The sequence below is a fragment of the Aspergillus fumigatus genome, chromosome 5 (assembly GCF_000002655.1).
Source record: "Aspergillus fumigatus Af293 chromosome 5, whole genome shotgun sequence".
Classification (NCBI taxonomy): Eukaryota; Fungi; Ascomycota; class Eurotiomycetes; order Eurotiales; family Aspergillaceae; genus Aspergillus; species Aspergillus fumigatus.
In genome coordinates, this window is record NC_007198.1 from 2,635,141 (window position 1) to 2,660,758 (window position 25,618).

At 50.8% G+C, this 25,618-nt stretch overlaps 11 protein-coding genes and 1 non-coding gene across 12 annotated transcripts; 5 read left to right on the forward strand and 7 right to left on the reverse strand.

The window, feature by feature from the left end:
- Positions 1-1,371: 1,371 nt before the first annotated feature.
- On the forward strand, positions 1,372-2,791 carry AFUA_5G10280 (NAD(P)-dependent oxidoreductase; the record flags this gene model as incomplete). The annotated part of the gene is made up of 3 exons (XM_748520.1): positions 1,372-1,627; positions 1,690-2,183; positions 2,234-2,791. The coding sequence occupies 3 exons, from the start codon at positions 1,372-1,374 to the stop codon at positions 2,789-2,791; spliced, it is 1,308 nt and encodes a 435-aa protein (XP_753613.1).
- A 261-nt stretch (positions 2,792-3,052) lies between these two features.
- On the forward strand, positions 3,053-4,034 carry AFUA_5G10290 (class II fructose-bisphosphate aldolase; the record flags this gene model as incomplete). Its single annotated transcript, XM_748519.2, has 1 exon — positions 3,053-4,034. The coding sequence occupies one exon, from the start codon at positions 3,053-3,055 to the stop codon at positions 3,905-3,907; it is 855 nt and encodes a 284-aa protein (XP_753612.1). The 3' UTR covers positions 3,908-4,034.
- Positions 4,035-4,967: 933 nt separating this feature from the next.
- AFUA_5G10300 (uncharacterized protein) lies at positions 4,968-5,725 on the forward strand (the record flags this gene model as incomplete). The annotated part of the gene is made up of 1 exon (XM_748518.2): positions 4,968-5,725. Exon 1 carries the CDS (start codon positions 5,057-5,059, stop codon positions 5,723-5,725), a length of 669 nt encoding a protein of 222 aa, XP_753611.1. The 5' UTR covers positions 4,968-5,056.
- A 266-nt stretch (positions 5,726-5,991) lies between these two features.
- On the reverse strand, positions 5,992-7,419 carry AFUA_5G10310 (Zn(II)2Cys6 transcription factor domain-containing protein; the record flags this gene model as incomplete). Its single annotated transcript, XM_748517.1, has 1 exon — positions 5,992-7,419. The coding sequence occupies one exon, from the start codon at positions 7,417-7,419 to the stop codon at positions 5,992-5,994; it is 1,428 nt and encodes a 475-aa protein (XP_753610.1).
- A 221-nt stretch (positions 7,420-7,640) lies between these two features.
- Positions 7,641-8,943, reverse strand: AFUA_5G10320 (putative toxin biosynthesis protein (GliH); the record flags this gene model as incomplete). The annotated part of the gene is made up of 4 exons (XM_748516.1): positions 7,641-7,738; positions 7,826-8,087; positions 8,122-8,426; positions 8,568-8,943. 4 exons carry the CDS (start codon positions 8,941-8,943, stop codon positions 7,641-7,643), a joined length of 1,041 nt encoding a protein of 346 aa, XP_753609.1.
- A 676-nt stretch (positions 8,944-9,619) lies between these two features.
- On the forward strand, positions 9,620-11,346 carry AFUA_5G10340 (putative MFS transporter; the record flags this gene model as incomplete). The annotated part of the gene is made up of 2 exons (XM_748515.1): positions 9,620-11,051; positions 11,108-11,346. 2 exons carry the CDS (start codon positions 9,620-9,622, stop codon positions 11,344-11,346), a joined length of 1,671 nt encoding a protein of 556 aa, XP_753608.1.
- Positions 11,347-11,645: 299 nt separating this feature from the next.
- AFUA_5G10350 (uncharacterized protein) lies at positions 11,646-12,009 on the reverse strand (the record flags this gene model as incomplete). The annotated part of the gene is made up of 2 exons (XM_748514.1): positions 11,646-11,743; positions 11,886-12,009. 2 exons carry the CDS (start codon positions 12,007-12,009, stop codon positions 11,646-11,648), a joined length of 222 nt encoding a protein of 73 aa, XP_753607.1.
- A 5,258-nt stretch (positions 12,010-17,267) lies between these two features.
- Positions 17,268-19,230, reverse strand: AFUA_5G10360 (gelsolin family protein). The gene is made up of 2 exons (XM_748513.2): positions 18,814-19,230; positions 17,268-18,737 (listed from the first exon to the last, which is right to left on the reverse strand). The coding sequence occupies exon 2, from the start codon at positions 18,588-18,590 to the stop codon at positions 17,391-17,393; it is 1,200 nt and encodes a 399-aa protein (XP_753606.1). The 5' UTR covers positions 18,591-18,737; positions 18,814-19,230; the 3' UTR covers positions 17,268-17,390.
- tA(CGC)1 lies at positions 19,218-19,289 on the reverse strand. Its single transcript has one exon. It is a non-coding gene (tRNA).
- A 178-nt stretch (positions 19,290-19,467) lies between these two features.
- sdh2 (succinate dehydrogenase iron-sulfur protein subunit SDH2) lies at positions 19,468-20,919 on the reverse strand. Its single transcript, XM_748512.2, has 3 exons — positions 20,273-20,919; positions 20,059-20,210; positions 19,468-20,004 (listed from the first exon to the last, which is right to left on the reverse strand). The coding sequence occupies exons 1-3, from the start codon at positions 20,694-20,696 to the stop codon at positions 19,681-19,683; spliced, it is 900 nt and encodes a 299-aa protein (XP_753605.1). The 5' UTR covers positions 20,697-20,919; the 3' UTR covers positions 19,468-19,680.
- Positions 20,920-22,980: 2,061 nt separating this feature from the next.
- On the forward strand, positions 22,981-24,828 carry AFUA_5G10380 (polysaccharide lyase family 1 protein; the record flags this gene model as incomplete). Its single annotated transcript, XM_748511.2, has 4 exons — positions 22,981-23,718; positions 23,782-24,148; positions 24,204-24,437; positions 24,490-24,828. The coding sequence occupies exons 1-4, from the start codon at positions 23,516-23,518 to the stop codon at positions 24,826-24,828; spliced, it is 1,143 nt and encodes a 380-aa protein (XP_753604.1). The 5' UTR covers positions 22,981-23,515.
- AFUA_5G10390 (uncharacterized protein) lies at positions 24,469-25,284 on the reverse strand (the record flags this gene model as incomplete). Its single annotated transcript, XM_077804832.1, has 4 exons — positions 24,469-24,773; positions 24,866-24,896; positions 24,978-25,037; positions 25,126-25,284. 4 exons carry the CDS (start codon positions 25,282-25,284, stop codon positions 24,469-24,471), a joined length of 555 nt encoding a protein of 184 aa, XP_077660968.1.
- Between the last annotated feature and the right edge of the window lie 334 nt (positions 25,285-25,618).

Here is a 25,618-nt window from a genome sequence, read left to right on the forward strand (position 1 = left end):
CAAATGCTGCGGGGCAAATGTCAAGTGCCGTGTCAGATGGATGTTTGATGAGGGGCCCCAAGAATGGGTTGGCCCAAACACCAAGGAACATACCATACATTTCGGGACCATATTCGAAGGGTGGGTGCCGTGCTGTCCCTGAAATTCTTTGCTGTTGGCATTAGGAGAGCAACATATCAACTCAGAATCGATCTGACCAGTTCAAAAGCAAATTGTGCTTTTGAATCTTTGCACCGCGCTCTCTGCCAGGTGCCTTCTTCTGCTGGTCACTGGTGCTGGTTTTCGGGCGAAGCACTATCTCCAGGAGGCAATAACTGCCATTGCCAAGTTGTTTGCTGGAGAGACGATACCACTGTCGTCGGTTAGCATCAGATTTGTTCGCTCCATCCGACAGACTCACCTAAGTATTCCGTGGGAAGGAAAGCTTTTGCTGGCATTGGTCCTGGTGACCGGCACCTCTTTGAACTCCTTAGGAGGGTGCGATTAACGTGCACCCTGCCACGGCTCGCTCTTGTTGTTCAGCGATGCTGTTTCGTGGGCATTAAAATGCTCCACACCGGCTTAGGCGCATTCTGTTGCCTGTTAGTCGACGACAAGTTTCGAACTGCAAGCTCAACATGCCTTGCATTTGCAACTTTGAGTTTCTCTCAATCCATTTTGAATGGACGACTGAAGTGGTCAAGCGGATTGTGTAAGCGGTGGATTCGCCTTCTTGTTGCGAGTGCCCAGCAACCCATCTAAGAGGGGTGATAGTTAGGCCACTCTGCGAAGCGACTGAGGGAGTAGTAACATGAATTGAAGAAGAGGTATTTCAAAAGTAGATGTGGAGATGACTTTGTTGGACCTCCAAAGTCAAAGGAAGTGACTGAGTGATGAGAAGATGAAGAAGATGAAGAAGATGAAGAAGATGAAGAAGATGAAGAAGATGAAGAAGATGAAGAAGAGGGAGAGAAGGGAGAGAAGGGCCTTATATATCTTCTCGGAAGCCCGAAACGTGAATCAGCTCGCGTGGTCTTCATTATTCTCCCTTACGTGAATATCAGCAATCTGATCGCGTGAATATCGTCTCATTTTGTCATTTCCGTCACTATTCTCTGCCACTTTCTCTGATTCCGTCACTATTCTTTGCCATGATTGTGTGCAAGAGCAGAATCGTGAATAATCCACTCTGCCCTCACCAGTTGAGCCCGATCAGTGTATCTCGGACCAACTCCGAGAGCCGTCATCCATCCCACTCACTCTTCCCCACTGTCTGGGCCTTTCCCCCGCGCTTTATAAACACTCAAACGGGTCGGATTTGCAAGTCGAAGCAATCACAAATTCAATCCTACATTCAGAGTCCATACATACAAAGGTCATCAGATAATCACAATGTCCAAACCTACCATCGGCTTCGTCGGCCTTGGAGCCATGGGCTTCGGCATGGCCACCAACCTTGTGCGCGAAGGATACCCCGTCGTCGGCTTTGACGTCTTCCCAGCCTCGGTGCAGCGCTTCCAGTCTCAGGGCGGAATTCCAGCTTCGTCGCTTCGCGAGTCGGCAGAGGGGAAGGACTTTTACATTTGCATGGTCGCCTCGGCGCCGCAGGTGCAGTCGGTTCTTTTCGGGGACGACGGCGTTGTGCAGTGTACGTTACTCCCCTTACAGGCATCTCAATATGAGGAACAACGCTGATAGCAAGATGAACAGTCCTCCCGAAAAATGCTACTCTCTTTCTCTGCTCCACAGTCCCCGCTTCCTATGCCCAGTCCGTAGCCGCAGAGCTGCAATCGCGCGGCCGTGCGGATATCCGCTTCATCGATTGCCCTGTTTCTGGAGGCGCCAAGCGCGCCGCTGACGGGACGCTGTCCATCATGGCTGGTGCGTCGGAGGAGGCGCTGAACAGCGGACGCGAGATCCTGCAAGTCATGTCCGATCAGAACAAGCTGTATCTGGTCCCCGGCGGCGTCGGGGCCGGGAGCAATATGAAGATGGTGCACCAGGTGCTGGCGGGAATCCATATCCTGGGTGCCAGTGAGGCAATGGGGTTCGCGGCGCAGTTGGGGCTTGATGCAAAGACTACCGCTGAGAAGATTATCGGCTCTGAGGCGTGGACGTGGATGCACGAGAACCGGCTGCAGCGGATGGTGGAGGAGGATTGGAACCCAGGTGCCAGTGCGCTGACGATTATTCTCAAGGATGTGGTAGGTTACCTTCACCGTGTGGTTTTTCTTACAGATACTGACTGCCCTAGGGTATTATCACGACTTCTGCCCGCCAGCACCACTTCCCCACCCCTCTCTGCTCGACTGCCGAGCAAGTGTACCTCTCGGCGCTGCTACAGGGCTACGGTCCCAAAGATGACTCCGCCATGGTCCGCCAGTACTATCCCAAACCGCTCGCGGAGGTGACCTGCACTGCGGAGGATCCCTCTGCGGCCCTCCAGCTCGTCCTCGATCTGATGCTGGGAGTCAACCTTGTGGCAGCCGCCGAGGCTATCGCGTTTGCGCGGTATCTGGACGTCGATCTCGCCATGTTCCACCGACTAGTCAGCGACGCGGCCGGCGCAAGCAAAGTGTTCATCCACAAGGGGCTGGAGATGATCGAGGGACGAATTGGAGACAAGGCGCCGGAAGGGTCGCAGACGCTCGATGAGGCCGTAGCACAGATGGAGAAGGTGGTGCAGAAGGCGAGGGATCTGCATTGCCCGCTGCATCTGGGCAATGCGGCGTTGGAAAAGTTGCTGATGGCACGGAGACACGGACTCGGAGGGGAAGCGAGCACGAGCGTGATCAAGCTGTTTGGCCAGTAATTGTACAGTTGTACTAGAATCTCCCGCTGTAATGCCTTCCATTAATGTCTTCATAACCCCCTGAAATGCGTGGGATGCCAAATGCGCATTGACGTCAGTCGGACCAACTCCGTGTAGCGAGTGGGGGAGCTTCTCCTCCGCAGTAAACATCCTGATATATAAAGGCATATATCCCGTGCACCTAGAATTCTTTGTACTAATCCTTTCGTTGCCCATCTGCCTCTTCATCTACCATCAATCTCTACCAAAATTGCCTCCACAATGGCCTCCAACCGCGCCCTCGCCATCCTCGACCACGCCGCCTCAAACCACTACGGCGTGCCGGCCATGTGCTGCTACAACCTGGAAGGCATCCTGGCCACCGTCCGCGCCGCCGAAGCCAAGCGCTCGCCAGCGATGATCCTCCTCTTCCCCTGGGCCATCCACTACGCCGACGGGCTGCTCGTGCACGCCGCGGCCGAAGCAGCCCGCAAAGCATCCGTGCCCATCGCCGTACACATGGACCACGCGCAAACCCCCGAGATCATCCGCTACGCCGCCGACCTGGGCGGCTTCGACAGCATCATGGTCGACATGAGCCACTACGACAAGGAAGAAAACCTGCGTCTCACGCGGGAACTGGTAGCCTACTGCCACGAGCGGGGGATCGCGACGGAGGCGGAGCCCGGCCGGATCGAGGGCGGGGAGGACGGAGTCGCGGACACGGCTGACCTCGAAGGCCTCCTGACGACTCCTGAGGAGAGCCGCGAGTTCGCGGACACGGGGATTGACTGGCTGGCTCCGGCGTTTGGGAACGTGCATGGCGAGTATGGGCCGCGGGGGATCCGGCTGGAGTATGATCGGTTGAAGAGCATTCAGGAGGCGGTGGGGGATCGGGTCAAGCTTGTGCTGCACGGGGCGGATCCGTTCACGCCGGAGATCTTTGCCCAGTGCATTGAGTGTGGGGTGTCCAAGGTGAATCTCAACAAGGTGTTGAATAATGAGTATGTGCGGGTGCAGCGCGAGAAATCGGGGCGGGCGCCCTTGACGGCTGTGCTGGAGGAGGCAACGAATGAGATGCAGAAGGCTGTTGAACGGTGTATGGATATGCTGGGGTCTACGGGAAAGGCTGCTTAATGCTATCAGGGTCATTATTCATAGACTAGAGACATGTATTTCTTTTCTTCCTACAATACTCACAGGTATTAACCCCACGGTTCCCCGCACTCGGCCGAGGACCGATCGGCAATGCTCCGTCTCTTTAATCTTCTGCTGCTGTCGGGGCAAACGCCGAGTCTCTACACACTTGCACATATTGACCTCTCAATACAGCACTAGACTTGGGGACAGCTATACTGCAAGATGAATCCTTGTAGTAGGGTACAATTGCCAACAGCTTCCCTGCAGTTCCAGACTTCCAATTTGAGAAGTGCCAAGTTTCAAGAGTCACTGAGCACAGAGACTGTTCATATCATTCCACTCTGCTGAAACCATGAGTCCATGACTCCGCGGCCATTGTCTACAGGAAAGGATTTGAGCTGCCCACGTGCCATTCTGCAAAGACGTTCCATTTAGGCTGTGAGTTTAGCGTAACGACTATCTGATAATCTCTGAGACCAGGAGAAGTGTAACCGCCTAGTCATGGCCCGGGAGGACAGAACCTATATACCATCTTCTAGCCCTACAGGGACTGTTTTGGCTGCAGCTCCATCGTACAGTGCAGTTTGCAGACCCTGAATTTCTTGCTTTATTCAATTCATTCATCAATCATCAAATACAATCAGAAAATGCCTCATTCATCTCCCACCTTATAGAAACCCGAGCCCTCTTTCCACTCCTATTCGACGCCATCCCAACAGAATGTAGTGGAGAGCGCGGGACGAGATTCTTCGGCATGCTGGGTATCGACAGTAATAGAAAAGTAGCGGGCTGATGGAAGCAGTTCGGTATGGAATTGCCAGGGAGTATAGTTCGGTCTATATATCGGTCATTCGGTGCTAGAAACTATTTAATGAAGCATACTTTAAATATCACGTTATTCCATTCGCACATATTTTCAAGGCAGAGCGGCTATATTAGTATTCATACTGTATCAAAGCAAAAAGGGAGCAACTAAACAACTAATTAGTCATGCATGATGATCAGTTAACCACCTCTCTCAACCATTCACCTCGATTAGTACACATATCCAGATCATGCATCGCATGACCCACTGTAGGTCAGCATCGACCAAATATCTAAACCCACTCAAGAATAGACCACTCACTATAGACACAGTCAACCACCATGACGACAACCTGCCCCTGCCCAGCCCAAATCAAACACCTCGCCTCCACTCTCCCAACAAAAGGCCCCTTCGACTTCAGCTTCCTCCCCACCCTCCCTCAGCCCCTCGCCGACCTCTGCAGATCCATCGAGGCCTGCCAACACCCCTCCCACAAATCCAACCCAGACCTGAGTCCCCCGCTGGTCGACCTCTCCGACGCGGTGCTCTCCCTCTGCCATGCCGCCTGCACGACCTACCATCTCCTCGATGATGAGCTAGGTTCCACCACCAGTAATGGTAATGGTAACGGTACCACTACCACTACCGCTACTTCTCCTCCTACACAAACAGGAAATGCAAACCCCCCGTTGACATGCACCAAGTCCCCCATGTCGCTGGGCAAGCTCACCCTCCAGGCTGAGGAGGAGACCCTCCTCGCGCGACAGGTTGTCTACGCCGTGCTTGAGCGCCTGAGTACTCTCCTGCGCGGTGTGTATGCTCGTGGCAAGAGCGCAGCAGGTGGTGGTCCGGCGATTGGTGCTACTGCTACTGCTACTGTCGTGATGGACTTGGACTTGGGCATGGCCTTGGGGACGAGACAGGGCCTGTACGGTCGGGAGGGCGACGAACCTGTCAGTCAGTGCTTGTCTAGGGGGTTGGCGCTGTTGGGGAAATTGTTTTCCGAGTGACTACCCAGCAAATCATATAGACGGATGATTATTAACACTGACTTGTGGGATACCATTTCATGAACTCAGGATAGAGACGCTGTTTCAATGCAAGGTTGAGAGTGTGGGAACTGAGGTGGGATATGTTGAGGCCCAAGGTTGACTAAGGATGAAAGAAGTCCAGAAATTAATACTCGCTTCTCTAACATGGGCGTATACCAGAACATAACGATCGTATCGCTGCATGGGTATCTCAAAGCATAAACTCGTTACTGGAATGGAAACGTTCACTCCCACATTTGAACCTGTCCGCGGAGATAGTCCAATCGTTGAAGTGACTCTGCAAGTACCAATTCGGCAGCACGGTAGATGCAGTCCCCCCGGCGCGTGCTAGTGGTCCGTCGCACATCCTGTACTTTGGCGGCAAGCTTCTTCATCCGCATGAGGATAAGCTGCTTGAGGAAGTACTGCTTGGTATCCTCGTCGAGTTCAGTGCTCCCTACATGTAACGGAACGAGGCACACATACGGCCGGCCGTCGGTGCGGTTCCCCGCCGGGGGCAGTTGTGAAGTTTGCGTCCAGGAACTGGCTGTTCGCCGGATGGAGCGCGCGCTTTCCGTGTCAAGTAGAGTCTTCTCCTCAATGATCCAGTCGAGCATCTGGATCACGCGCTCGGTAATCACCGACATGAGGAGTACAGACGAACGATTACTGAGACACGTGGCGCAGCTCAGGACTCGATCGAGAAGACGGCGCTCGTGGCTCTCCACCTCCAGTATTACGTCAATTGAGGGACGAGAGCTCTCAGGAAGCGACTGGCGCAAGAACAAGAGCTGTTGAAGAAGCGCTGTGTAACATTTGGCTCCGCAATCCCCATTCTCACTGCTTGTGTTCGAAGCGTCCACACTGAGAGGGGGTAGCTGGTCGATGCCGGCGACTACATGCTCCGGATGTGATAGACTGGAGGTATTGTAATCGGGCAAGAAAAGGGATAAATCCCCCCATGCATCGGACGGAGAGGCAGTTGGATAGCCCGTATGACAGGAGTCTGAGTGGCTATCTCTGGTGGTCGGATCCTTGCTGAGTGGCGAACCTGCTAACAACGCTTCGAACGATGGTTCAAAAACGCTGCTGATGGAATTGATGTTGTCCGCAGTAATGCCACCGGCCAGCAAGGGTGTATCATCACCGCGGACATCGGCCATGACGAGGTCCTGGCCGTTGACGGTTGAGCTAGTCGCCTCCGTGATTATTGCCCTATATTCATCGCTCCCTAAATTCACTGCGGAATGTAAAGTCCCGTCAAGGGTAGGCCTCTTTCGTGGCCGTCCAGTGCGTCGCTGCGGGCTGTAGATGCATGGTTGGCGATGACGAAGGCAGCGATGGCACGAGGGCTTGTGCTGACTGCACTTGACCTTGGCTTCCTGACATGAATCACACGACTTGCGCAGACGCTCCCAGTTTGCAGTAGCCCCAGCTTGTGTACACAATGGAGACGGAGATGAATGAGTCGAAGACATGATTGAGCGTTGTTGATTGTGGTTGTTTACGAGGTTATCGATGGTGCGATGATTGTCTGAGTGTGGAGCAGCAGATGGGACACAATTACTAAGCATGTCAGGCACCAGTTGGCGGCTTCCGTCAAATAGAAGAGACGTTAACTGGCACTTGATGGTGCCCTGTGAGTGATTCTGTCTTCTGTAAGTCTTTATCATTAATAGGGATCAGCGCCTAGTCTACAGATACTTGCAGGGTTCGACTCTTAGTCCTTCGGCTCATCGACAAGAGCCTCTATAAGATCAACTGTGAATGTCTGAACTCTGAACGACAATAACCACTTTCAATTCAGCGAGTTTACATAATTTGCTACGGTAAAACGTAGTAGCTCCGTAACTATACACAACATAACTAATGATGCTGGCGGGCTGGATACAATTCATGTCGCGCACACACCCGCAAACCCCCCAATGTCCGAGACATAGCCAACAGGCAAAGCGTATATCAAAGTCATCCAGTACGCTGTCCAGACATACCCTAGACCGTGAACAAAACCTTTGTGAGCCATTAGCAGACATGGACGAGATTACGAAGAGAAGAGAAGACGAGAAGACAAGAACCTACTATCATCCCGGATCCCAGCTTTCTTGCCGTAGTGTTTGATTAAATCCTCCGCCGTGATAACAGCAGCATACGCTGGCATCTGCCAGAACATTCCCCAGCCGTAGCGCAGAGACGGGATTAGCAGCGGACACGCGTAGTGCTGGACTCCGGAGACCAAGAATCCCACATACAACTTCGTATACCTGTACATCAGACTCCCTTTCTCCGCACCCAGGGCGCTAGCCACCACCTCGCCAGATCTTGTGAACATGTGCCGGAAGATCTGATGCCAGACTCTCCCCCCAGAAATTCCGAACAGTGTACAAGTCGGCCGGACTGCCGAAGAGGCCTGGCCAGCGATCCGGTGTCGAAAGATACAGCCCAACGCAGAGCAGTGAAGCCTTGCGGTATTCGCTGTCCAGCATAAGGCCATCTCGGATTAATTGAGCCGCGACCAGTAGATGTTGGTGTAGCATGGGCAATGAACCGAAATCAATAGTGGCCGCGCTTGCTTGCTGAGCTGGCCAGAACGCGCAGAACGCATACTTCCGCACCATGTCGGAGATGTAACGGTTCAGAAGGATTCTACCTGCGGTGGTAATCGGGAAATCCCTACCAAACCCTATCAGCAGCTGCAACGGAAAGTACGAAGCCATATATACCACCGAGGTTGGGTTTGCTCCGCGCCTCGTTTGAGATGCTGATCAGCAAAGTTCCAACCCTGTCCGCGCCAACATGACCACAACTCTACACTCCATTTAACCTTGTTCAGAAGTATCGAGCCGCATGGTGTCGAGCTTCGTTGCGGTTTTGCTGTTCTGGTAGTAATCGATTTCGGGGGCTCCGGTTAGGCACATTAGCATCCAGCGTACTGTGATGGAGATCATAAAGATCGCATCCATAAAGAACGCCGGACCGGCCATCCAGTGGGTGAGCACGTAGAGCCACAGAGACGTGAAGGCTGTCATCCCGACGATAACCCGTGTGGGACCCGGAGGTGGAATGGTGGTGAGAATAGCGACAGCCATGAAAGTTGGCGTCAACAGCTTAGTGGCCCAGAAGGGCACTTCTTCACGCGAGGTATATGCATCTTTCATGTTCTGGAGAGTGATCTCCAAGTTGCGTATCAAGTTAACCATCATGTCGCTGACAGTCGTCCTCACGCACTACTTGCTCGCTGGTGGGCAAGAGACTGGGAGTAGAACTTGGCCAAGAAAAGGATTCCTCGTCCAGACTCGTCCCGACAAAATTATACTAATTGGATATATGAAAGTCGAGTATGGCTACGTGGAGTGACATCGCAGCAGATATTAGGGCAAGGAAACTGCCCGATCTCGGGGAGTTTTTAGTCATCACGCATCGGGGCCTTTTTGGTCTTCACTATGGAGAACTGTAGCAGAATGCAGCAAACAATGTTCTTAATAATCATCAAATGGCAAATCCATACCCTGCTGAAGGCCTAAGCAACAGTGATCCCCCTCATGGTGCTGTTGTTCCTACTGTGAAGTATAACCGCTCTTTTACCCGTTTCGGCAATTCCCCCAGCCCTAATCCGCCGTCAAGGACCCGAACATATTCTTTAGAATGGGACCAGTCGATTGTATCAAATGCCCTTGTTTCCTTTCTTGGGTGTAATTTCTAATCTGAAGTTCAACATTCCATGACATTTGTCAGCGTAGTCAACGTCGAGACACGGTATATATCGTCATAATCTCCAGTTATAAGGAGACTCCATTCTGCAACGAGCTATTCCAATTAGTCGATCACCACGAGACTAGGGCATCAGCATATTCTCCAGATTGTACTTTCTCAATAATGACTGACCTTACAAACACGGAGATGCGGCCGTCAGACTCAGACATCCCAAAAGACCCAGTGAAACAAGAGAGTAGCTATTCGGAAAGCGATCAGAGCAAAGATACTCCTCGCAGCCCACGCAATGTCCATGGCTTCCTATGGGTGACAGTCGTTCTAGCCATCTATAGCTCGACATTCCTCTTCGCCCTCGACAACACTATCGTCGCCAACATCCAGCCCGCCATCATCAAATCGCTGAATGGAGTCGACAAGCTGGCCTGGTCGGGCGTAGCATTCGTGATGGCCTCCAGCGCCACCGTCCTCACCTGGCTGCAGATCTTCAACCAGTTCAATATCAAGTGGATGTACATTTTCTCCATTGCCGTGTTCATGGCGGGCTCCGCCATCTGCGGCGCAGCGCAGTCAATGAACATGCTCATCGGGGGCCGTGTGGTCTGCGGCGTGGGCGGCGTGGGTCAGTACGTCGGCGTCATGAATTTCCTGCCTCGCTTGACATCAATGCAAGAACGCCCGATGTACGTCAGTGCAATGGGTCTGACCTGGGGCGCGGGCACCGTGCTCGGTCCCATCATCGGCGGCGCGTTCACCGATAGCTCGGCGGGCTGGAGGTGGTCATTCTACATCAACCTCTGTGTCGGCGGTCTGTTCACCCCTGTGTACATCTTCTTGCTCCCTTCGCTGCATCCGCAGCCCGTGAAAATGTCTGTTATTGAGCGGCTGAGGCGGATGGATCTTCTGGGCTCGCTCATCCTCATGGGTGCGTTTGCGGCGGGAGTCATCGGTGTCAACTTCGCGGGCGCCATGTACCCATGGGACGCACCAGGCATCATCGTCGCCCTTGTTCTCGGCGGCGTGCTGTTTATCATCTTTGGAATCCAGCAAACCGTTTGCATCTTCACCACCGACGAAACTCGCCTCTTCCCCGTCGAACTGGTCTCGTGGCGCAAGCCGCTCCTTACCCTCTTCTTCATCTGCGGCTGCTGCACAGGAGTCTGCGTGACCGTCCCCACGTACATCATCCCCCTGTACTTCCAGTTCACCGCGTCGGACGAGTCCCTTCAGTCAGGTGTCCGGCTACTCCCGTTCGTCTGCCTCCTCGTCTTCAGTTGCGTGGGAGGCGGATTCCTCACCTCCCGTCTGGGATACTACATCCCGTGGTACATCATGGGAGGGGCGTTGTGTCTGATCGGGTCCGCGCTGATGTACACAATCCATCCTCACAGCAGCGCAGGAACCATCTACGGCTACAGTGCGCTGATTGGTCTAGGAGCGGGGATGTACCTCCAAATAGGCCACGCCGTGGCGCAAGCCAAAGTCAAGCCTGAGAAGATCCCAGCCGCCGTCGCTTTTACCACCACCGCGCAGCTGAATGGACTGACGTTTGCGTTGGTCATTTCACAGTGTGTCTTTGTCAATGAGGCTGCGAAGCGTAAGTTTGCGTTCCCCTTTGCATTGTGGGCTGTGCACTTACGGTTCTGTCTCTAGGAATTGCATGGGTACTCCCGCACGAGGCTCGGTCTACTATCATCGATGCTATCTCCGGGACTGGGTCGACGTTTGTACGAGACTTGGACCCGACTATCAAGAGCAGCGTTCTCGCCGCGATTGTGACGGCCATTGATCGGACTTATATTCTATGCATTGTGGCTGGTGCAGTCACCCTGCTGGCGACGTTTGGTATGAAATGGGAGCGGTTGTTTATTGCTGCTACGGCGGCTGCATGAGGGGTTCAAGGTATGATACTTATGTTGGCACCGTCAAGGCAATTTAGTTGGTTTTAATTGCTTTTCTTCCTTGAAGTCCTAGGATCTCAAAGACCGCATGTGGCATTCTATTTAGCGAGAATTCAACTGCCTCTAGAAATTATAGCGTTGCAATACCTCCCTTTTCCTCCTTTGGATCTATGTTGATCCAGCGGAATATAACCCTTCAGGGCCACACCCACTGAGCTCACCACTGAGATGTACTCAATAAACTCAACGTAATATCCTCCATCTAACGATCCTCTTGTACCTTCCAGTCCTCACCTTACTTCTTCGCGTCCATGGCATTTCATCGACATTCGCAGTGTATTAATAAGATTCCAAAGTAGAACATATAGAAGTAGGTGATGATCATGCTCTAGCCAGCTGCTGGTCCTTGGATAGCCACTCAGCCATCCAGCATAGGAACAACCTGCAAGTGATCAGCCAATACACTGCCTGCTGGCAAAATCATGTAGCCTGAAAGTCCTGCTGATAGGCTGAATGACAGCACCTGCAACCAGTCCCAAAGTAATTGATGTGTCTGGAGATACCCCACCACCCAGCCGTGAGCCAGGTACCCTGTTTTGTTTGAAAGATGTACAGCAGCAATGGTAAGCCAAAGGTGATGACCGCGGCACCCATACTGTATGGACCACGCCGTTAGCTTTGATTTGAATGAAAGGACGTTTGCTTACGGTCCGCCAAACTCATATTCCGTCGTCATCCGAGAGAATCGATCTTCGGACTGTTTTCACTAGGAATTGATCGATTCAAAGGCCCAGAGGCAAAAATTGCTCTTAAAAACACCCTCTGGACGTGGACCGTATCATGTAATCACTAATTATATCAATAGTCGCGTCAAAAGTGCCTTGTGTACATTATCTCTTTCGGGATTCGCGTTCGTGCAGAAACTGATTATTTCAAGGTGGACTCTCTCTAGAAAATAGGCGATAGTATATCGATAACCATGTCCCACTCGTTTATATGATCCTTTGCTGCCTGTCTCTAAGCGCCTTTCCTTTCGGTTGGGCCCTAACAAAGTTCTGAAAGGTGGGAGCAAGCGAATCATTTGTCATTCTGCACGGCCAAGTAGACATGCGCGTATAGGCAAGGGAGTTAGCGCTCAAACAAGTATCGATTGGGTTCGAGACAACGTGTCGACATGCGTTACACAGGGCTATGAAACGATTCGATATCCGGCTCTCCGAGTCAGTGATCGCAAGCAATCACTGCCGCTTGGGATATTGGCGGCAAGGTCAGCGCTGCTTACACATAGCCCAATAGTTATTCTATAAGAATGGGTCTGCGCTGGACAGCAAGATCCAATTCTTTAGAGACTTTTAAAGTACTCCAAACTACGCAAGTAGCTGTAAGTAAGTTCCGAATGAATCTTCTCTGCTCGTTTACTGACGCGCTTTGCGCAGTATCCTTCTAACCCGTCCTATCTATCCCACACCGCCACACAGCGTTCTGGCGTCTTCTTTCGCTTCAAAATGTCAACAATCAAGGTATATGTAGCCATATCTGACGACGGCGGTGTTTACAAGCACTGGGCTCTTTTCCTTGATGAGCCCGAAGCAGACGAAACCTTGCTCAATGCCAGGGGGTCCGACGGCAGGTTTCGCTATGAAACGGAGAAGAGAGATGTTCGTCATGACCAAAGCCTGGTGGAGCTGGTCTACCTTTGTTCCGTGGATGTCGCCAAAGCCAACATGATCAGAGATATTGCAAGGTCAATCCCCGTTCATAATGAGATCTCCGGTTGGAATTGCCAAGACTATGTGCTTGATCTCTTGGACGAGTTGGATGTAAGGCGAGTCATGGGCAGTGAAGATGAAGTCTATCGGATGCAGAGGACTTTTATTGCGGGAAAGCAAGAAGGACTGGCATAACGCTCTTATTCGTCTGCCTGTATTGGAGAAGTTGAGTTGAATTCTCCCTGTTTGGTGTGTTCATATTTCATATCGGGCTTGGAAATCGTTCAATAGGGTCGCTGCAACTGAGATACTGAGAAGACAGACTCAGGTATCTCTCCAATAGACGGTGCGAAAGTCTCAAGGGCTTCGCGGTTTCACAATCATGCGCTCCAATGGTTTATCGAAATCTGGGCATAGTTCAGGGGGAAACCGACACTAAGTCGATATCCTGATAGAGCAATTACCCATTGGGAGTGTTATATTAGTTACATCCAAACATCATGTTCTATATGTACTCTGGGCTCTATAGACCAGTGCTTCCTAGGATAAAACATCTCGTGCGCAGACTACGGACTACGGAGGCTTTCACGTATCATGAACAGTTTGGTATACTTATTGTATGAGAAAAACGAAGATCGCCACCGACGAGCTTCATTTACTCGCTGCGATTATATAGAGGGAGCATTAACGGATGCTAGATACTATTTCTGAGTCCAGACGTGTATGCCTAACAAAGTGAGAATATTGTCTAGGAGATCAAAACTTCACTGGAAGCTCTATCTGAGTGTCACGTCGGACGTCGTACATAGCAAGAATGTTAGCTTCTATACAAAACGACCCATAATGACTGCGATTATCTCGACCCCTCAAACTACATGACCGTTGCGTCTCCTGGTCCCCTATTCAGAATGATCCCAATGGTATCTGTGGATGACTGCTCGATTGAGGCCGCACTTCTTCAATGTCTCGTAAGTCTGCAGCGTTCCTGAGCAGCATGAACAGTGCGTGGTCGTCTGAAGGAGAGGAGTGGGGCCTGTATAGGTGACATGGATATGTCGAGACCGCAGGGACCAGGGGCAGTAGCATAGCCCTCGGCGGTGGTCGGAAGGAAGAGAGGCGGTTCGACAAGGGCTACGAGCTTTTTTTTCAGCGCTGACGATGTCGCTGCATAGAGGTACTATGGCTAGCTTATTTAGTTTGTATTGACTATTACCCTTCTAGCTGTTCTTTTCAGTCAAATTCTAGGGCCACCAGGTCTTGGCACTGTTGCACTCTGGGCTTTATATAAGGGTTATGTGCTTTTCTTGTTTTTCGATTTGTTTTTATTTTCCCTTTATGCTGAACAACTCTGAGTTATAGCCAACCACTCTACAAATACTTCGACTAAGCTTATACGTCCTAGTATTAGCTGACTGACAATTGATGCCACTGGCCTTCACTTTCTATTATAGGTTCTTAAATTCCCTCACTGCACAAGATGCCACCTCCAGAGCCACCTCCAGAGTCACCTGAGTTCGACTGGTGGCGTCTCTCACTTCCAGAGCCACCTATATGGTGGCGTGTGTACGCATACTGCAAAGAAATGTCGTCTAAGTTCTCTTTACTAACATCTTTAGTATCTTGCTGGTTCTCGCCGTCTGTTCCTTTCTTCCTCAGATATTACTCATCCAGAGGAAACAAACTTGCTCATTAGTTTGTTTAGCTTGTGATAGATTGTGTTCCCCACTGCCGTTCTGTTCTAATCCAGTGAGACTAACATTGTCCTTTCACCGGACCAAGAAAGCAACCCGGAAGCGCCGTAGGACCTCCCCTGTGTAGGATTGTTGAAATAGCGCAATTAGCGATGCTTTCACGTTTCCTGGATTTTCAAGGGTCTCCGGGGCGCACCGGACCCCACATGCAATGAAAAAAGTTAATAGAGCAGTGATCTAAATGAGCCATCACCGGCGCAAGTCATTCAAGACATTATGACCCCTCCTGCTTCGAGGGGTTCCGGTTTCCCCCAGAACCCGCTGTCTCATCATGGACTGATCCTGATGACTTCGGAAGGAGATGAGTACGAGCGTACCAAGGTGATTTGCGCTCCATCGAGTTGGGGCCAGAAGCTTAGCAGAAAGTGAGAGTGTCAAATTTGAAATTTCTCCCCATCATCCAGCAGAGGTAGAGGCTAGGGCTACGCGACTCAGGTGTCACTGGCACTAAAAAGGATCCGGCCCGTAGCAGATCAACGCCATTGGCGGGGCCTGCTCGTGAACTCTTGGCACGAGCTTCCAGCAATCTTAGTGATATTGAGAGATTGCGTTAGTGGGTTGAGGTAAATAGACCCTAGACTGATAGGATCGTCCGGGCACCCTTTTTAGCCTCATGGTAGTATCTCATCTCAATGTAGTGGAACTGTATATATCCATTATTGTTGTGGCAAGTTGATCCAGGATTCCCTGGTGTTTACCGCTAGCTGATTAGCCTGACTAGGTAGCTTCTCGATGACTCAGTGGTAATCATATAGTCTCAAGAGGGTACCAGGATGTTTTCAAGAATCCTAGAAGGAATCCTTTCAATACTGTGATCGCATCTGCGGTGTTAATTCTTTGCAAGGCGCTGTGATGTTAGTTGTTACCTGCAGCAGCACAAAAGGTACCTTAACATAGTAAGGTTAGGGGACTACCTTCAGGCTAGTGTTGGGAATAACTATCCTGGATTCAAATATTTGATGAGACGACTGTCATTTTGGTGGACTTAGGGAACAATTGGCATCCTTCCCGATTTGGCCAAGAGACCGCGAGAAATATGCCACCTTAGGTGGGTTTAGGTATCAATCTGAGAAATCACCATCGACTATCTGAGGGATTTAATTCAGAGGCCATGTCCGCCGGTGGGCGCATCGTTGTAAATTACTTCTACTATGTAGTAGCAGAGAATATAGCTTGCATTAGGATACTCCGTTGGCCCTATCATCATAGTGAGATTATGAGGTTAGGGCTTAAAGGTCTACACTACGGAGTACATTTACCATAATTAATAATTCTTTCCACTACTCTCTACTTGCTTCGCTTGAAAATTCAATGTTTTTGCCCTGAATCATTAACTACAAATATTCCCTTGCCTGTTGAAATTGGTGTTTCTAATATTCATTGGTCTTATACTACACTTTGAAAAAAGTCATTCAGTACCTGTCCATCCTCCTAAAGTCTTTTCTTTCATAGAAATAAACAATTTTATAGACCGAGAATTTATCGTACAGAGCAGTATGTCTACAGTCATTGTGCTCAGAAAACAGCACAATGTTGTACTAGCAGTTTGGTATAGTAATAGTGGAGCCTAAGAAATACTTTGTAGCATAATGGCAAGGGACAATCTCTGCTACAAAGCAGATGCAAGGCTACCCTCTTAGGTAGCGTATTCTCCAATAGGCCCCCCTTTTCCTCTGGACTGGCACGAAGCGGGAGTATAGGGGTCCACTATTCCCCCGACACCAGTAGTGTTAGTTTTTCAAGGTAACCGACATCGTAGACTACGGTTACTCCGATTGTTCCCCTCTAGCAGACTCGGAATTTCATCCAGAGAACTAGCGATTGCTGTCCGCTTTATCCCAACGATCCGATAGGAGAGAATTGTCGTCCGCCTTAGCTGAGAATAGTGGCGGAAGATGTGATCCTATGTACATTTGTTGTAGCGCCCAAATCAAGGCTTAAATATGGCGTGCCTTGTGTGCATTCGTTTCGTGCCACGAATATTAGTCTAGTCTTTGTAAAAGTAGCCATGCGAAGGAGCAGATCTAAGCCTCACAAGAGAAATGCTTACTGGAATCTTGGTAGGGACGTAATGTCGGGGTTAGCCAATGATATCGCACGCAAGTTGCAAGTTGCCTGGAGCTTTTGCTTGAGTAACCTTGGCTTGTCCGGCCAAATAGTTGTCCCATACATGGAGAAGAAAAGTGTGGCTGTATCAGGCTGGCAGATTCCCTTGCAATTGCTACAATGTACTCCCGGACGAGCTCGGCCGAATGGAAGCGACATGAGACATTACCCGTAACAAGCAGTCGGATGTACTAAATCTGTTGCGTTAGCAGAGAATGCAAAGCCTCGGTTGAAACAGAATATAACCAAACTTACCTTTAACTCGAGGAGATGATCCCAGCAAGCGCAGTTCTGCAATTTGATATAGCCCTGTATGCGAATAGCAACGCAGTTTCTACGACGTATATTCTTTCAAAATAAAATTGAATACTGCAGCTATCGAACATCATTTATACAATGTAACATCTTTGCCGTTTTGGATTAGATACAAGCATGTCTGACCCAGAAAATAAATAAATGCTGGCCGCGACTAATCTCGGACTCGGATAGCTTTCCAAAATGCCGGACTTTCATGACCTTGCACCACATTTGAGATCGGAGTCAGATGAGCAGCTAGGTTAGTCCGAGCCTCTTGGATCTGTCGGGCATAGGATTGGGCAACGTTGAGCCACAGCGCCTTCTCCAGTTTACTCGCCCGCGAGCCCTGCCAGACCCATAGTCTGCTACCAGTGTCGCAGACAAAGACATCATTCTCATCCAAATCTGACGGGGAGATCCGCTGCCCGTCTTTGACGAGGTCGAACGAAATCGCCCCTGTAGCGTCACTGAGGCGGAATAACTTGAGTGATTGAGACTCATCGCTATCCCGATCGCCTCCTGCAGGGAACGAAACAGGCCGCGGTGCCTTGAAAGACGACTGCTGGATATCCTTGCCGCCGAGGAGGTCCACGATGATTTTGGATCGCGACTCCAGCTGGGACAGAACCTCGACGTCGAGATGTTTAGCAAGAGTCATATCATTGACCACCTGAGCGGCTTTTGCCTTCTCCATCGGGCTGCAGCTCTTGCCCTGCCAGACCCAGATTTTCTGGCCCTGATCCAAGACAAACACGTCATGGTCGTCGAGACTCCCCCAGGTCGGCTCCACCTCGTGCACGATGACTGAATCTACTCGCGCAGCACCAGGGTGCATGAAGATCCGAAGCAGGGTGATGGCCTCCGTGGACGACGTCTCCTCTGTCTCGACGTGGTTGAAGCCCGATCGCACGCCCCCAGACCGAACACAGAGCCGGCGGAAAAGCGCCACGAACTCCGGCGAGGGGTGCGCCTGCACCTCGCGATGCTGTGTCGCAGTTCCGCGCAGGAACTCATCGAGCTCGACGGTCATGTACGCGGCCGTGCCCGCCTCGTCCTGCGTGGTCTTGCTCCCCAGCCAGAAGAAGATATCGTGGCACAGCTTCTCCTCGGTCTTGTAGGAGTGCAGGACGATATAGCTGTCGCCGTCGTAGAACTCACCCGTTCGTTCCTTGGGCCAGGGGATGACCTCGAAGTTCTCAATGCGCCAGATGAAGAGGCCGCATTCTTGGCCTACCAGTTCGTTGTTCCAGGCTGGTTCGGATGCGGCTGACTTGTATTTGACGCGGTGGTCAATGTCTGAACCGATCAATTCCACATTGCTGTCTTTGATGTCGTACTCTTTCAGATGAACCAATCCTTCGTGCGGAGGCATTTTCAATACTAGGAATGTAGTTAGAAATTGAGAAGAGGAAAGAAACTATGTGGACGGGTGGTTGGGTTAGGGCCGAGGAGTGAGCGAGGGAGAGGATGATCTGCAGTGATAGTGGAGATCTCCATTAAAAATAGTACTGCTTTCCAACTTATTGTCGTTGGTCCGATGTCAGCTTATAGGTAAAGTCATGTAAAATACGAGTCAAGAAAGTATTCTGACTTACCTGAGAGTACTGGCAGAGGCATGAACGTAATTGTTAAATTAATAAAGGGGAATAAGACTGTGCTGCACTGTACATATACCAGACAAGACATGAAAGATTGATGCATGATGTATATCTATGACTATGCCCATAGTCATTGAGATCAGCTTCAAGGACAGTCATCATGCAGTAAATCAAATCCTTATGGGGCTGAGAGTTTTTAATCCAGTACAGACACGTAAGGGACCCTTTGTTAGCCTGGCTAGTATATATAGGTGTAGATGGCTTGAAGATATTGCACCCCAGGCAACTCAGATACTATTCAACAACCTTTTCTGCACTATAAGCATGATGGCAATGACACCACCCAAAACCAACAAGGAAGAGAAAAAGAGAAGTGGAAGCTGTGGATAGAAAAAATGAAATGGACTATGTGGGAATCGAACCCACGACCTCCCGCATGCGAAGCGGGCGCACTACCACTGTGCTAACAGCCCAGTGATGATATCGCCACCCAAATTTCGCCTCTATAGCGAGAACAGAACCAAAGCCGAGGAATTCCCGATCATGCTCCAGGCTGGATTCACATACACATGGAAAAAACACAGGTGTTGGTCTAAGTGCAAATAGATAGATTGATTTTCATGACTATGGACCATGACTTTTCTATCAATTGCCCCAGAAGAAAACGATTTAAAGATGAATATCGCCACTATATTGCTTGAATCAAATACTCAATTTACACCTATGAAAACATCCGACGTGAATAACCTCGAAATCGAGGGGAAATGTAATGCAACATGACACGAAAGGTGAAAGAAAATATAGACGCACAGGGAAATTGGACAGCACGAGAGAAGCACATTTCTTTTATTGTGGATACATCACCTAATGGGTAGCAAGCATCTTCTTGATCTCAGCAATAGCCCGAGCGGGGTTCAGGCCCTTGGGGCAAGTCCGCGAGCAGTTGAGGATGGTGTGGCAACGGTAGACGCTCATGCTGTTATCGAGAGCGTGCTTACGCTCGGCGGTCTTCTCGTCACGAGAATCGGCCAGCCAACGGTAAGACTGAAGCAGGATGGCAGGACCCAGGTACTCCTCGCTGTTCCACCAGTACGAAGGGCAAGAGGTCGAGCAGCAGGCGCACAAGATGCATTCGTAAAGACCGTCGAGCTTCTTGCGGTCCTCGGGGCTTTGGCGGTTCTCAAGACCCTATTCGCAGATTAGCTGGGGCTCAAGTAATCACAGAATCCGAGAAGTACTCACATCCTCGGTCTTGGTGTCACGCTGCAGGTAAGGCTTGATGGACTTGTATTGCTTGTAGAAGTAGGTCAGATCCGGGACCAAGTCCTTGACGACATAGGTGTGAGGCAACGGGTAGATACGCGACTCCTGCTTGGTGTCGGTGGGAATACGGCCTAACGGGGTGTTAGCAACCACGGTCGATGTCCTGAATCCGTTCCAAATGGGCCAAACATACACAAGCAAGCCAAAGTGTTGACTCCGTCAATGTTCATGGCGCAGCTACCGCAGATACCCTCTCTGCAACTTCTCCGGAAGGTCAAGGTGGGGTCGATCTCGTTCTTGATTCTGATGAGCGCATCCAGCATCATAGGGCCGGTCTTGTTCAGATCCAGGCTGTAGGTCTGCATCTTGGGCTTCTCGGTGGGCTTGTCGGGGTTCCAGCGATAGACATGGAACTTCTTGATTCTCGGAGCCTGGGACGGGCTGGGATCTTGAACATTGGAAGTCCTGGTCTCGGGGGTAACCTTGGCCTCCGCACTGCCAGTGCGACCGACACCAGTAGCGGGATCAACAGTGGCATACGAGCGAGCAAAGACGGCAGGACGGAACAGAGGCCGTGTGGATGCGACGAGGCGCGAGGTCGAACGAAGAGCGGCCATGGTGGGCGGACGAGAGGAAGGTCGTTTCAATCACGCTAGCGCTGACCAGAATGGGGGACGAGCCGAAAGGGATCAATTGAATAGTTGTAAAGTGGCAGTGAGGCAGAGAGGAGATGTAGAGGGAGTAGATATAGCACCAGCCTGCCAGCGGCGACGACGAGATGAGGTTCAAGGAGTCCGGAAGACGGTTCAGACACCGTTGGAGATGTTTTGTCGCTTCTGGGAGCTAAGGTAACCTCGGGTCTGGCGGTCGGCAATTTGCTGACTCAGCCCGTCCCCGCCAATCACACATTCGCTAATTGCAAGCGTCGGGGATACACGGCGAAAGCTCGCTGCCATGCAGAGAAATATAATTCCCTGCTGCCACTCCGTTGTCAACTGGTAGATGCTTCGGTTTCAATTGAGAAGCGAACCTTCCATTACTGTCCATGACTACAGTACTTGATTCTGACGTTAGTTGGATGGACATGATGGACATGATTGAGTGCTAGCTCAGGTCCAAGGGTGAACGGAATTGCCGTCCCGACGAGCGAACGTCATGTGAAATATGCCTAAGGCAGCAAGGCATGAATACTATTCCTCCTTAGGTAGCGACAAACAGCTCATCCCAAAAGTTCAACAAGCTTTGCCAATCACATCCGCCTCAGTCTGTTCTCAAACCACCGATCTGATAGCCCAATCAGAAGAAATATTTCGGTAATCAGACTGCTATCACAGAAACCGATCGGGTCGATTGTTGATCGTTTCTATCAGGCATCCTGGTTTGAGTGAAGATCGAGATGAACATGACATGAACTGATTGGCCTAATATATGCAGCTCTAATGAAATCAGAGCAAATCTGTTGGAGGCCAAGGTCACACCCATCTGTTCTTCTTTTCGACTGTGCCTGTCTGTCCAGCTGCTGTCTATCTGCATTGTCATCGGCTCTCAGTTGTTTCAATGATCAATTGTCCAGTATTCACTTATTTTGCCCCGTGAAATGAGACGTTTGTGCAATTGGTTATTAAGTTACCACTGACAGTCTAGTCTGCTTCAATCTTTGGCAAAATTACCTTCGGCATGTGCTCTTGACTTCTAATAAGCAATTGCCTCGGAGAAGACTCGTGCGTGCTCCGGCCCTCCCACTGAATCACTATAGACAGGAAAATCCATCTTCTGCCGACAAGAGCTTTGCGAACTTACACTGACGCTTATCTTTCTTGAAGCTGAGTAACGTGGCCAATGGGCTTTCGAGGCCGCGGCAAACTACATTTTGCAGTAAGGCAACACCATCGGGGCTTTCCAGACTCTGGATGATATGACCAGATGGACCAGACAGACCTCTCAGCGAGGTTGCTGCGGCGGAGGATTCAAGTATTGGGATGCGGAAATTGCTCTGCTATAGTCTTCAAGTAGAGTACTAACATCTTATGCTGTATGATATATTCCTTGCCCTTCCAAGCAGGGTCGACTAAAGTAGCAGTATAGGACAGGAGCTGGCGTATGGCCTAGATATCAGTAATTCCACAAGCATATCCAACCTGTCGATGAGCATCGCTCTGAGGAAATAAAGAAAATGGTCTTGGCGGTAGGTACGACCTCCGTGGTATGGCAGCTTAATACGCTTGCAATCTGACTAGGGAGTATAGGCTACGCAGGCGCTAGAGTCTGACGACCTTCGGGCAATTTCCTGAAGTAAAGACAACAGCTCCGTACGTCTTATTTGCGCAACTCACACCACGTTGAAGGCAAGGCTAAGGTCGGCATTTCGGATGCTGCCCTATGTGGATCTGCAGAGTATGGGGAAAGGTGTCTGTTTGTACTATATGCAGGGGTGATCATTCTATTCCCTAAGAGGCTATCTCAAACACAGGAGTCATGAACTTATGGCGTCCAGGGGCATCTCCTGAGGGCCCCGACAGAGACACAAGTCATGATAATGGAGACTGACCATGTGGTTGAAGAATCAGACGCGGTGATCCACTGTGGATCGTGTCTCAAAGTTTGACTTTTATCCCAATCACGCGGTCTACACTACAATGAGACTTGAATCTTAAGAACCAGGGTCGATGTCAATCCAATGATCCAAAAAGGAGCCGCCTTGTTTTGGTTTCGTTATTCGTATAGATATAGTGTCGTAAGTCTGAGGTTTTGAATCTCTGGATACAGGTCACACTACACACCCGCCAAGACGGAAAAATTCCTCGAGAAGCGCAACAACATCCGGCAGCTAAGATGTTAGCCGGTTTCCCTGACTCGGTGTAGCAAGGCTAAGAGATTACATATTGCCTTAAGTAGGACTATGAAACACTTTAAACTGGACTCGACACGCTTTGCCCCTACCCTACTTGATGAACTATCCACTATCCACTATGTATTAGACAACGGCTCATAAGCAGTGACTGTACTACCGATGTTTCAGCGGAAATTCCGGCAGACATTTGAATCCTCATACACTGACCTCGTACCCAAGACACTATTCTTGTGGACTATGCAGAGACCTTCTTAGCGCCAGTGGGCTGGGAACTGGTGTTTTACTGGTGCCTTTAGGGCTGGCTTAGTCTGGTACATTTCATGTAACATGTCTCTATTTAGCTTGGCTCTGCATTCTGGATTCGGATAGATGAACCGGATCTGATAATAGGAGTTTGCCTATCTTGAAATCTCCATTTGAAACCATGTCCGGATCCCGGGATGAAGTGTTTCATATATGAAGGCGTCCCCCATGAGGAATGTTTGTTTGACAATCCATTCTTTCCTTTGCTCTTCACTTTAGTCCTTGCTTCATTATTCCATTCATTCATTTATCCATTCATTCATTCTTTCTCATTCTCTCACTATGAGATATACCTCTCTCTTCACCGCCGTCACGGCTGCACTGGCTAGCACCGCCGCGGCCGTTGGCGTCTCCGGAGCCGCCGAGGGTTTTGCAAAGGGCGTAACAGGAGGTGGAAATGCCTCCCCTGTCTATCCTAAAACAAACGATGAGCTGGTCTCATACCTCGGTGACAGCCAGGCCCGCGTCATCGTCCTCACCAAGACGTACTTGACCCAAAGCCCTCACAGGACGAAGATGAACGGGAAAACGCTAACATGCGGCCACAGTTTCGACTTCCGCGGCACTGAAGGAACCACGAGCGGAACCGGCTGCGCTCCCTGGGGCACCAATGCCAAGTGCCAGCTGGCCATCAACCAGAACTCGTGGTGCGACAACTACCAGCCCAACGCCCCCAAGGTCAGCGTCAGCTACGACAACGCCGGCGTGCTCGGCATCACCGTCAACTCGAACAAATCCCTGATCGGCCAGGGCAGCGCCGGTGTCATCAAGGGCAAGGGTCTGCGCATCGTCAGTGGCGCAAAGAACGTCATCATCCAGAACATCGCTATCACGGACATCAACCCCAAGTACGTCTGGGGTGGAGACGCCATCACCATCAACAACGCTGACCTCGTCTGGATCGACCACGTCACCGTAAGTCCTCTCAAACGTGGTCACTTGAGATAAATGCTGATATGGACGGGAATAGACCGCGCGGATCGGTCGCCAGCACATCGTCCTCGGCACCCAGGCCGACAACCGCATCACCATCTCCAACTGCTACATCGACGGTGTCACCGACTACTCGGCCACTTGCAACGGTTACCACTACTGGGGCATCTACCTCGACGGCTCCAACGACATGGTGACCATGAAGGGCAACTACATCTACCACACCAGCGGCCGCTCCCCCAAGGTCCAGGGCAACACTCTGCTGCACGCTGTACGTTCCTTCCCTTCATCCCTAATCACCCCTAACTAATAGAGGAAATCAGGTCAACAACTACTGGTACGACAACGCCGGCCACGCCTTTGAGATCGGCTCCGGCGCCTACGTCGTCGCCGAAGGCAACGTCTTCCAGAACGTCAAGGCCGTCGCCGAGTCCCCCATCTCCGGCAAGCTCTTCTCCTCCCCCGACGCCTCCACCAACAAGGTCTGCTCCTCTTACCTGGGCCACACCTGCCAGATCAACGGCTTCGGAAGCTCCGGCGCCTTCAGCCAGGCTGATACGGACATCCTCTCGAAGTTCAAGGGCAAGAATATTGCTTCCGCCGCTGCCTACAACACCGTTGTTTCCAGCGTTACTGCCAATGCTGGCAACGGTAAGCTGTAGGCACTTGCACATTTCGTTGAGTCCATAACACTCGTACGCAGGAGAGAGGAGGCAGAAGGGGGAGGTATCTGGTAACACCGTTTACTTTTCTTGTACGTAAGTGCCAATAATCATATCAGGCGATCACTGGTGATTCGCCACAGACCTACAACTAATTCAGTTCCTGGAGTCCAACCAAACCACCATGGCCAGTATAGGAAGAGTAGTATCTGTGACCTGAATAAAAACAATCAAACCGGGGTTAGCACTGTAGCCCAAGCCACTGCATCCTTCCAAGAAACGGGCAGTTTGACGCACAAGCACCCCATTGTAGATTCTAGGTTTGCCCCTCCTTGGGAACCCCAGAGCTTTATACAGCTGCGGATTAGGAAACCTGTGCCTGGGTACTGATAGTCCCCTGCCCTCAAACCGAGCCTGTATGATGCACCGGCTAATATAGTCCTGGTCTTTGCACATAGTGGCGAAGCTTTCACACGTAACATAAAGAGCTTCGTACGTGGTATCCTCTTGAATGATTCAGAATGTCATCTCTTATGTTTCCAATGCTGGCTTGGTCTGCGGAGCTTTGGACTTTGCGGATGCTTGTTTTGTGGTATGTTCGATTCATGCGCAGGGTTGCTTTAAGGAGGCAGGAAAATATGACATCGATTCTTATCATAGGACACCCACACACAGCACTACGGAGTAACTGTAGGTAGTCATATCCACGCTGCACATCGCTCCTCACGGACTGAAAGGGAGACTGTGCCGCCGAATCTTCTTTCTCTGCTACACCAAAGTCGTGCCAGAG

Bases quoted from the DNA above. Each gene is read 5' to 3' on its own strand.
- AFUA_5G10360 (XM_748513.2), bottom strand. From the start codon at position 18,590: ATGCCTCCGCACGAAGGATTGGTTCATCTGAAAGAGTACGACATCAAA.
- sdh2 (XM_748512.2), bottom strand. From the start codon at position 20,696: ATGGCCGCTCTTCGTTCGACCTCGCGCCTCGTCGCATCCACACGGCCT. The intron at 20,211-20,272 runs GTATGTTTGGCC...ACACCCCGTTAG, and splicing joins CAACACTTTGGCTTGCTTGT to GCCGTATTCCCACCGACACC. The intron at 20,005-20,058 runs GTGAGTACTTCT...ATCTGCGAATAG, and splicing joins GTGACACCAAGACCGAGGAT to GGTCTTGAGAACCGCCAAAG.